At 40.0% G+C, this 11,904-nt stretch overlaps 1 protein-coding gene across 1 annotated transcript; it reads right to left on the bottom strand.

The window, feature by feature from the left end:
* Positions 1-2,862: 2,862 nt before the first annotated feature.
* Positions 2,863-5,763, bottom strand: gcshb (glycine cleavage system protein H (aminomethyl carrier), b). Its single transcript, XM_010903870.5, has 5 exons — positions 5,553-5,763; positions 3,970-4,049; positions 3,747-3,810; positions 3,510-3,641; positions 2,863-3,337 (listed from the first exon to the last, which is right to left on the bottom strand). The coding sequence occupies exons 1-5, from the start codon at positions 5,701-5,703 to the stop codon at positions 3,243-3,245; spliced, it is 522 nt and encodes a 173-aa protein (XP_010902172.1). The 5' UTR covers positions 5,704-5,763; the 3' UTR covers positions 2,863-3,242.
* Between the last annotated feature and the right edge of the window lie 6,141 nt (positions 5,764-11,904).

The following is an 11,904-nucleotide window of genomic DNA, read 5'->3' as shown; positions in this document are numbered from 1 at the left end:
CTGAACACTATTCCCATTAATCATTGATATCAACCCTCCTCTGCACCTCACCCCCTATCCTAAGGGCAAAAGTCAAGGCATACCAACTTCCAAATACAGCAACAAGACATGCTCTGTGTCTTCAGCATGTGTTACAGCAGTGCTCTTCTAACCCCCTTATATGCACCAGATAGCAATCATAACCTAAGTGTATAAGGTAATGTGTAATCAAACAGAGAGTGTCTGTGTGTGTGTTTCATTTTGCGGTACAACAAAACAACAACATTTTCTAATCAGTCTTTAATTCATTTCTTTAGATTTCTTTCCCAAGAAAACTCAAACAGGTGTAAAAACACACTTTCCCACTCATCCCATCCCAACTTCCATAATTGGGAGAAAAAAAACTTTAGACCACAACATTTAAGTATTGATCCTAACCATCTATCGTTCAATGGTACAATATGGTGTCAATAGCTAATCTCAACTCCAGCCCTCAAATATCAACTGATCAGCCCATCTTTCCCAGGATTTGATAATATTATTTACTCTTTAAATACATCCTTCCATATTTATATTACTTTGAAGGGTCTTGAGCCTCTGTAGTTTTATCTCTCTCAAAACTGCACCAAAAATGAACACAAAAAACACAAGTGTTTCCTACTGACTGATGCAGGTCCAACTAGATCCCCCAACAAAACAGATTTAAATGCAGCCTGATATTACAACATAGCAGCCATTGAGCAACCAATAAACCAGAAAAGATTGGTACCTCAAAGAGCTGTTCCCAGCTGACTTGAATTTCACACAGCACAGCCGTCAAACATTTTGAGCTGAAATGACAATGTCATTTATCCTAACCAGGTTCCTAGGGTTTTTGGAACCACAACAGCTCCACAACATCACATATTCATCACCTTAGGTTTTTGGATTCAATAAATGTTTCACTATGTTAAGCAAACACCATGTCCTGACATATATGTCTAAATCCAAATAGCTTGTTGGTATGGAGAAGCCATCTAATTTAGGTTTTGGAGATATTATGTCCCCAAGATATATATATATTTTTTTAGATTTTCTCCATTAAGAATTGTTCTACCTCTTGAGCATTCTCTTCACTGATGTTAGGGGGAAAATACACTTGTGTCATATTCCAGAGAGGTTTATCACAGTTCCAGTTGGTTTAATCCTCATAATTATTGCCCAATTAGTAGAGATGGGAATGTTTCTATTTTTTACAGTGACTGCCTTAATTATGACAACAACCTTTTGTCTGATTTATTTTGTGTTCTCTGACCTTCACTGCATTGATGGAGAAATTAGTGATTATGGCCTAAAGTCAATATTGACATTTAACACATGACATTTAACACAAAAACTAGGAGAGTTCAGAAGAAAAAATGTTTGCCTGCCAGGAAGTTAAAACTGTATGGTTGCAGATCCCTTGCTATGTGGTCTCCACCTCTTCTAACATTATAGAAGACTCAGTGCTATTATCTTTGTATGGGGAGGGTGCACAAAGGATTAAATGCTGGTGTACCAATAGTTTGTATAATTTATATATTAACTGATCAAGATGTATCATTAGATTGCTCTGGTGAACAGCTAATAAAAAAAATTCAATTTTGGCTCCAATAATTTAAGGACTCAGTAAACAACCCTGATTTATTGGTTTCCCATTCCAGATATCCAAAAATGAATCACATGACTTGAAAAAGGTTTCTTTAGGCATCTGTAGGATTCTCTTGGGCTTAACATGCCTACAAACATACTAAATATGGGAGAAAATAACCTTCAAGGGTTGAGAAAGTGTGCCTAACCAGCTATGGCAACGGCACAAACATAGCAAACGCCACTGCACTAAATGAGTATACTTCAATGTTTTGACACAGGCTGCACCTTCAAATATGTTATGTGTTAAATGTTTCAAAAGCATTTAACTTTAAGAAGGTTTTTATTCAGCTTAATAGCACATTATGTAGGCTATGATTTCTATATTTAATTGATATTATCTACACTGTTTACACCTATAACTTATTGACAAATGTACCCCTACAATGATACAGATGTTTTAAGTATTGCAATTGGCACTGTGCAGGAATGTCCACCAGAGCTGTTGTCAGATAACAGAAGAATTCCTGCCAGACAAACATTGTGTCATAGAAGCTAGTAAATGTGCTCAATGTTTCAGTAACTGACTTCAGTGGGCAAAAGCTTGCCTTCGATTGCCACTGGTACTCTGGAGAAATCATTTTTAACCAATAAATCACACTAGGATGATGGCAGAGAGCTGCCCATGTCATGTGGGCTAGCAGTTGGATCATGTCAACGTAATGAACTGAGTAGCCTAAGCTACAGAAAACACAATTGCATTTTATCAATTTGAATGCAGAATCCTACCCAATGAACAGTGCAAATATCTGTAAAGTATTGCTTGAGGCAGAAAATGTCACAGCTCTTCCATTGCCTTCATACATGCCACCCACTACACGTTTGGAATGCTCCAGATCATTGTACAGCAGCATATTCCAGTTCCAATAACACACATACACTGGAGACAATATTTAATAGGCCACAGTTAACAGCCTGATCAACTCTATGTGAAGGAGCCTTTAACCTATTTATTTTTATTTAAATCTTTGCAACTGTAGTCTTTGGAGCTGCCAAGCAGACAGCCAAGGTTAAGTTTTAACCTACTTTGTGATTGTGAGAAACCAAATAACGTGTTACAAATTAGTTATTTAACATACCCATGACATCTTCTAATTTATTTATTTCTTTTAAGATAGATAGCTTGTAAACCTTAAGTGTTGGACTTGAAGAAGTTAATGCAAAGCAGGTTAACATAACTGAAAAATATTTCCATCATAAAATAATGAAAAAAAATTGAGTATTGTATTGAGTTTATTGTAGCTTATATACCATCACTTTCCAATCAGTTGCCACTTGGGTATTATTTTCAGTCTAAACAAAGCCTCAAATAAGCCCTTAACAATGTGCCAACAGGATATGTCAGCAGCCCTTCAGGTGCTCTAATTTTAACAGCAGTAAACACCCAGCTGATCATTGTTACTTTGAAAGCATAATATTTTGAGTATCATGGTGATTAAATAAATCACCATCAATACAGTCAAAATAAATATGGCTGTTATATTAGCTCATTTGAGCTGAGATTTAACAGCCAACCCAGACATGATTAGTGGAAAAACCTGTAATCATGATTAACGTGAACAATAAAAAAAAAAGAACATCAAGAGTAAAGCAGTCTACTCAAGTGATTTGATAAATGTTTCATAGCGGTCTTCATCCATCAGGCCATCAACCTCTACAGGGTTGTCAATGGTCATCTTTATTAGCCAGCCTGCAAGACAAAGAAAATAGTAAATTAATTGTAACATTGTCAAGAGATGGTCTTGTATGAGTTCTATGGATATAAACCAAGAAATTACAGAAAAATAATTATAAATACAATGGTTATAACATTGGGCTGATTTATCATGCAACTTGACATCTGGCATGTGTAAGATACTCACCCTCCTCGTAGCAGGATTTATTTACCAGTCCAGGGTTGTCTGCCAGCTTTGTGTTGATTTCAGTTACCTCTCCAGTCAGAGGAGAGTATAGCTCACTAGCAGCCTTTACACTTTCCAAAGCACCAAACTCCTCTGTAACACAACAAAAAGACATGCATGAATGTCTGATCAATTAACAAAGCATATGGTCGTAGTAGTAATTTGCTGGCTAAAAAAAATCATAACTGAAAAACTCACCCATTTGTTCAAGTTTTTGCCCTACCTCAGGAAGTCCACAGTATACCACATCACCCAATGCTTCCTACAAGAGGGACACAAATTAACACACTTATTAGATATGTACCAATTTCGAAAACCGCTCAAAACAAGCAATAACTAGACCAATAAATGTCAGTTTTCAATAAATAAATCCAGGACAAAAAAACAAACAATAGAAGTGTTTATAAAGAAAACTGCCTACCTGAGCAAAATTGCTAATGCCAACTGTGCCAACTCCACCCTCTACTTGTACCCACTCATGCTTGTCTGTGAATTTGAGAGCTGTAAAGACAGACATGCACATTAGATAAGGTGAAGCATTAACACTGAATTACTTCATTGACTAAAGGCAGTTCTTGAAAAAACTTAAGAATTTGAAGTTTCCTTTGTTCCTTGACTACATCGTCACTGAAGGGTCACCAAACTACAAAGAGTAGTATGTGGTTTTAACCAAACAAAATACTGTTTTAACCACACATTGTCCTCGTAATTGACTGTCCAAAGGACACTTTAATGTACTATGGACCAGAGAAAAGTATTGTGCAACACTGCAATCCTAATTTGAAAAACTGTAGTTGGCAAAGTGTACTACTTGTGAGAAAAATCTGTGCAATTCACTGTCCTACGCTCCACCTTGTTAAGTCAAACAAGATGTGACTTGTTGATACAATGTACCAAACGTTCTATTGCTAAACATTTATAGTACGGTTCTGTCTGTTACATTATGGTGGTGGGAGGGAGCACTCAAATTAATAGGTTGAAACTGATTAAAATAAAACATTTAGTCCTATCTGCTATGTGGGCTGTTCATTTAATTTTGACACTGACAGAAAACATTTGAAAATATTCTAATTGTATTTCCTATTGATAAAAACAAACTTATGCAACAACAAAAAAATACACATTTAAATGTGGTTTGTCACATTGCTGATACACCCTGGGAGGAATGAAATGCATCAACAGTTGCAGCCGATCATGCAGAAAAATACAGGTTTGAACCAGATTGTGAACTGTGCAAGATGCTGAGGCATGGCTAGATTGTCAGGGGGACTCCGGGGGAGAAGCTGACCACAAACATACATAACCATACTTGAGATTATATTTTTTTGACCGTAACGCCATCACATATTACAAAATACATACATTTGCAAGATGCTGAACTAAAGTTAAAATGATAAATATAACTGTCTAGCGTCCCTGCTCCAGCGTGACAGCAGTAATTACTTTGGGCATGAGACCTGTGACCGGTGCACAGTAGCCTAATTTGGTGAACATGAATTTGCTAGCCCCAGTAAAAGTTTACCCCTGTCAAACAATGCCATGCTTTACGGTTTCTGGGAAGCTATACATTGCAGGTTGGGTTAAACCAAACTATTGTCATTCAATCGTGTTGAGTTGGTCAAATAATCGGAATTCCATACATTCCATAAATAAAAACAGTTTGATTTCCGTCTGGGAATATCTGGAGAGTGCAGTTTACGTTTGAACAGCGTTCCGGACGTAAAATAAAAAGTAATTTTTTATACTTTTTATTTTTCAGATCTACCAAACTTAATCGTATAAGGGCATGATTCTAAACTACGAGGAAAATTGGACATGCCGATCAGAAAAAAAAAAAAAAAATCGCAGTTTACTCTCTCTCAAGCTGACGTGTAGAAATTCACCGTGGGAAAGTTCCCAAAACAGCGCGAGATTCACCCTAAGGGTCTGGAATGTGGATTCAGAAAATCGTACATCTATCCTGAAAGAATGCCAAGTTGTGTCAACATTCTAACAAATTGTTACCTGTGTTAAGTCGCGAGGCCGTGCTCAGTGTCCGTTCGGTGTTAGCCTTCCATAACAGCCGATGAGCGGGTATCTGTACAGGTCGAGAAATCTGAAGCAGTATTGTGGAAAAGTTTGCAGTAATGCATCGGAGCGCTACCCTCATCGCCATCTTCACAGTGTCGGCCGAAATGATTACACACAGAGGCACTTGACTGAGGAGCGCGCATCAGCCTTTGCGCGCTCCCGAAATACAAAAACATTCGTGAGTGAAAGTCTATATGCACTTCATATTCTGCAGCAATAAAATTTAATGTAATTTTACAATTTACAGCAAATTATTAGCAATTAAAGAAACCTACCGTACAATCTAATCCAGCGGTTAGTTGGACGGCACTTTCTTAACAGTGCCCCAGATTCTGATTGAAACCAGGAATTCCACTGGACCACTGTAGAACAGTGGTCCAGTGGAACAGTTCGTTAATCTCAAGGGAAGTCGAGGTTTCTTCCAGTTGCACATTATAATGGATACATAAGTGAACAACTGGGCCTACCGAACATAATTTTACGTAGGTTTTACGTACGTTGAAGAGAATTTGGATGTTTTTTTATTAAGAAAATCGTTTTGTTCTGTTGCAAAACATTTTCAGAATGTTGTCGGGTCAATGTGCTTTTTGCGTCCCTGGTACAAATAATGTTATATTTTGTCTATGTTTGGACAAATACTTATTCCATTTAGTTTTTCATGTACGGTCAATTGTCATCTATTATGAATACAATGATAAGGGCATCTAATTTACACCAACCTAACAGGGTGGACACCAACCTAACAGGGTGGACACCAACCTAACAGGGTGGACACCAACCTAACAGGGTGGACATGTGTATAGTAATGTTGACAAGATTTGTTGCCATATACAGTGTTTCCCCTATATGCATTCAACAGCTAACATTTGTTATATATTTTTATATTTTTGGATAATCCGGGTCTGACGATGGGTCTGAGGATTTCAATCCCGGTACCAAACAGCAGTCAAGGTACCATTGGCTAACACGTGGAGGTCTGAGCGACCCTCCAAGGATATGCCTCCTCAGACCATCACTGACCCACTGCCAAACCGGTCATGCTGGATGATGTTGCAGGCAACATCTGTCTCTAGACGAAACAGTTCCCTTTTTTGGAGGTTGTCTTGTTGTTGCCTTTCCAGTGCAGCTGTTGTAACTTTCATTTGCATTTCATTTTACAGGTGACATGGATTCACAATCGCTTATGCTTCCTAACTGGACAGATTGATATCTCAGAGGTTTGACTTGGTGTTATACTGTGATGGTTACGTATTCCCTTATGTTTTTTGAGCAGTGTAGTTACACTGCCTGTCCCAAAAAAAGTTGCACAAGTTGCAATATTTTGTTGGACCGTATTTAGCTTTGATTACAGCGCCCATTTGCTGTGGCATTGTTTCGACAACCTTATGCAACATCACAACATTTAATGCATTCATTTTTGAGATCTTGTATTGACGAAGGGAGAGTCGAACCACTCCATGAAGTCTTCTGCAGCACATTCCAAAGACTTTCAATGGGGCTAAAGTAAGGACTCTGTTTTGGCCAATTAATGTGTGAAAATGATACCTCATGCTCCCTGAACCATTCTCGCATAATTTGAGCCCGATGGATCCTGGAATTGTTGTCCTGGAATATGCCCATGGCATCAGGGAAGAATATATATATTATTGGGATAACTTGGTCATATTATTCTACAATAGTAAAAAATTTAATAAAAATAAAATGTAACCAAAGCCCTTGAATGAGGGGGATACTGTATATTCCTCATTTCTCTTTTAATGTTCTGTCAATTAACTTCTGAATAGAACAAACCCCTAAATGTGTAACCATTGAGCTATAAGGCTAAACTGTGGTCACTCAAATATGGAAATTCAGGTCAAGATCGCTCATTTAACTGCTCCAGTTAAAAAGCGATGTTGACAAAATTTTATTGCTTCTTTGTAAACATCTTCTACTTTGTCCTAGAAATCTGTGCCTGTGACCATGGCAACAGTGACATTGAGGCAACCTGGGAATAACAGTTTATTAGCTTAGTTTATACAATTCTTAAAATTCTCTCCACATGTTGCATTGGGAAAACAGTGCATGGAAAGGCTATGATTTCCACCTTATAATGGTGTTTTTCATGGCTAATCGGGTGCGAGAATTCAATGCCCAGATAAAGCCCCGCCTCCACGCCAATAGAGGCTCAATACTCGGTTTTGAGAAAACATGACTCCAACGAAGTTGGGAAGAAATTGTAATCGTAAGAAGAAGCAAACGTGGAAAAAACATGTTTGAACAAATACATTTTAAAAAAGATCGGACGCGAAAATCCATTTAATGATTTTAGCAATACACTTTTTCCATGCAGACTGCGTTCTTCCGATTCAAGATCGCAGTAGTAGGCCATAGGCTAAGTTTGAATCTGGGGCTAGCCCCTCTCTCACAATGCAATGTACATTTTACGTGTGAAAATATGAATACGCATGCTCAGAATCAATGTAGATCACACAAATTTGAGGCCAAGTGGGGCTGACAGCCAGTAGCCCCACTGAAGCATCATTTCGTATTTCAGACCTAATTGGCTGTCTGTCTGTCTGGCGCCAACATTAGTCGACAAGAAGAGGAGGGTAGATTGTCTTAGCTAGCTTGTAAGCTTCACAAACTTCAGATAACTTGAGAAAATGAATAAAGTGGATTTCATACAGTGCACCAACTTGAAACCCTTAATTTGGAGGAGAAACTTGAAGTAAAGCGACTTGTTGCCCATCAGCCACGGGATATTGTCATCACTCAAACTGCTGGTAAAAGTAACCGCGGGTTTAACATGGAGTGTTTTTTGTAGAAAAAGTGGCTAACGGTTAGCATACAAAAGAAGGAACTCTTATGTTTTCCATGTCTGCTTTTTGGTGGAGATGGTACTTCGTCGAGAACGGGTTACAAAGATTTGAAACATCTTTCTGAGAGGACTGCAAAACATGAGAGAAGCGGGAGTCATCTGGACAATGCTGTGAAATTGGGCTTGCTTGGAAGGGTAAATGTCGCAGCCCAAGTTGAAATTGCATACAGGCGCTCCATTGAGCAGCATAACAAACAGGTGGAGGGAAACAGGTACGTTCTTTGTCGAATCATGACCCCCTGAATCCTGGAATATTCAGATGCATTTTCGAGACTGTGTGAGGGCGATTCAAGACTTCAGAGGCACTATGACGCTCAGCCCATCTTCAAAGGGACATCTAGCACTGTACAAAACAAACTGTTGTACTGTATGTATGAAGTGTTCAAGGAGTGGACGAGAAATTATTTGTTGCCATACAGGCAGATGAGACAACTGATGTCTCCTGTAAATCACAAATGGTGGTTGTGTTGCGATACATGTTGCCTGACAATACAGTGACAGAGAGGTTTTTGGAGTCAAAGATAAAACTGAATTTGGCCTCTCTAATAGCATCAAGGGTGTGCTGGAACCACTGAAGCTGGGAGAAAAGCTGATCGCTCAGACATGATGGTGCGGCTGTAATGAGTGGAAATGTCTGAGGGGTACAGACGCTAATGAAAGAGACATACCCACATGCCCAGCAGCAACTTTGTTCAGCAAGGATGAGCATCCTGAAGGTGTTTTTTGCAGAACTTTTGCCACCTTTTTCTCTGGAGCTCCAAAACGTGTTGCAGCACTTGCTGAGGCAACACAGAGACGCATTCCAATGGAATTGACAGTAGAACTGTCAATGCATTTTGGGAAAATCGCGCTGCACTGCTCTGGTGTATGGAGGACATACGCACACAACGAGGATGGGATGAGGCCACCATAAGTGAGGCATACAGTCTGTCAAAAAAACTCTGGGTCCGAGAATGTCCAGAATATGCGGAAGCAAACTGATGAATGGGCTGCTACCGTTCACGATGGAACAGATGAGCCAGGCCGACGAGTAACCAACACAGCACCGGTGATGAAGGAGGCATGTGACACAGTCATCTCCCAGGTGAAGCAGTGGTTTTCACAAAGTTACCACCTGATCGATGCCAAGCTGGTTGACAGCTCGCTCTTCCCACAATTTGTCCTGTCATTCCCTACATTTGAGCTTGATTGTGCGGTGAAACTATGGCCTCTAGGAAATGAGGAAAAGTTGAAGTCTGAGCTGACCACTCTTTAACGCCACACTAAGCTTCACACTGGTAAGACGGCCCTGTCTCTGTTAAGATCCATCCATGAGAACAACCTAGAGGAGGCTTTTGCTGAGACCGTCACTCTGCTGAAATTTGTCATAACAACACCTATGATGACATCTGAGTCAGAGAGGAACTTTTCCACCTTGAAGAGGGTAAAAACCCTCACTCGCAGTACCATGGGACAACCGCGACTCAACGCATTTGCCATGTTGTCCATTGAAAGCCAGCTGATTCAACAGCTACATGACTTCATTCCCAAAGTCTTTAAAATTTTGCCCAGAGGAAGAACCGCCGTGCTACTTTTCTCTACAAGTGAGCCCTCAGCCTTGGAGAGTGAAAGCATATTTTATCATCCTGCCTTTGTGGTGCTGGATGATATTGTTCATATTTTTGTGCTGGATCGTTTGATTTAGATGGTGACGAGTCAGTGTGTCCATGCTTATCTATTAAGGTTGTTGTCATTGAATGGATCTGTATCTCTAAAAAGTTGTCATTCCGGCCTTCATTAATTGTGGCCTTCAGTGGTGTTGAGCTCATTGCTGTTCGCGTATGGCCCTGGGCCCTGTAGGCACATTGGTTCTGAGCTTGGTTGCATTCCTAATTAAGGTTTTTAAATGTGACAGTGGTAATTTTACATGTGTTTGAGAAAGAGAGCAATTACACAAGGTCTTTCTCTCTCTCTTTCTCTCTCTCTCCAGTATGTGTACTACAACACCTGGTCGAAGCAAGTCTCTCTATCCTTAAAAGTGTTTTGTGGAGCCATGCTGTTTGTTGATGTGTTAAATAAACATCAGTAGCAAGAGGGAGTTTTGTAGCTTTACTGGTATGTATCCTATATTTTGAAATGGTTTGTGCCCCACCATTTTTTTACATATAAAAATGCCACTGACAATACAGTGGGGAGAACAAGTATTTGATAACCTGCTAAATCGGCAGTGTTTCCTACTTAAAAAGCATGTAGAAGTCTGTAATTTCTATCATAGGTACTCTTCAATTGTGAGTGACAGAATCAAAAACAAAAATCCAGAAAATCACATTGTATGATTTTTAAGTAATTAATTTGCATTTTATTGCATGACATAAGTATTTGATACATCAGAAAAGCAGAACTTAATATTTGGTATAGAATCCTTTGTTTGCAATTACAGAGATCATACATTTCCTGTAGTTCTTGATCAGGTTTGCATACACTGCAGCAGGGATTTTGGCCCACTCCTCCATACAGACCTTCTCCAGATCCTTCAGGTTTCATGTCTGTCGCTGGGCAATACGGTCTTTCAGCTCCCTCCAAAGATTTTCTATTGGGTTCAGGTCTGGAGACTGGCTAGGCCACTCCAGGACCTTAAGATGCTTCTTACGGGCCACTCCTTAGTTGCCCTGGCTGTGTGTTTCGGGTCGTTGTCATGCTGGAAGACCCAGCCACGACCCATCTTCAATGCTCTTACTGAGGGAAGGAGGTTGTTGGCCAAGATCTCACGATACATGGCCCCATCCATCCTCCCCTCAATACAGTGCAGTCATCCTGTCCCCTTTGCAGAAAAGCATCCCCAAAGAATTATGTTTCCACCTCCATGCTTCACGGTTGGGATGGTGTTCTTGGGGTTGTACTCATCCTTCTTCTTCCTCCAAACACGGCGAGTGGAGTTTAGAACAAAAAGCTCTATTTTTGTCTCATCAGACCACATGACCTTCTCCCATTCCTCCTCTGGATCATCCAGATGGTCATTGGCAAACTTCAGACGGGCCTGGACATGCGCTGGCTTGAGAAGGGGGACCATGCGTGCGCTGTAGGATTTTAATACATGATGGCGTAGTGTGTTACTAATGGTTTTCTTTAAGACTGTGGTCCCAGTTCTCTTTAGGTCATTGACCAGGTCCTGCTGTGTAGTTCTGGGCTGATCCCTCACCTTCCTCATGATCATTGAGGCCCACGAGGTGTGATCTTGCATGGACCCCCAGACCGAGGGAGATTGACCGTCATCTTGAACTTCTTCCATTTTCTAATAATTGTGCCAACAGTTGTTGCCTTCTCACTAAGCTGCTTGCCTATTGTCCTGTAGCCCATCCCAGCCTTGTGCAGGTCTACAATTTTATCCCTGATATCCTTACTCAGCTCTCTGAGTTTTGTGGCAAGGTTGTGGCGTCTCGGAGAGGA

Source organism: Esox lucius, chromosome 2, assembly GCF_011004845.1.
Source record: "Esox lucius isolate fEsoLuc1 chromosome 2, fEsoLuc1.pri, whole genome shotgun sequence".
NCBI classification, from domain to species: domain Eukaryota; kingdom Metazoa; phylum Chordata; class Actinopteri; order Esociformes; family Esocidae; genus Esox; species Esox lucius.
Note: the sequence above shows the minus strand (reverse complement) of the source record. Positions and strands in the feature narration are given on the sequence as shown.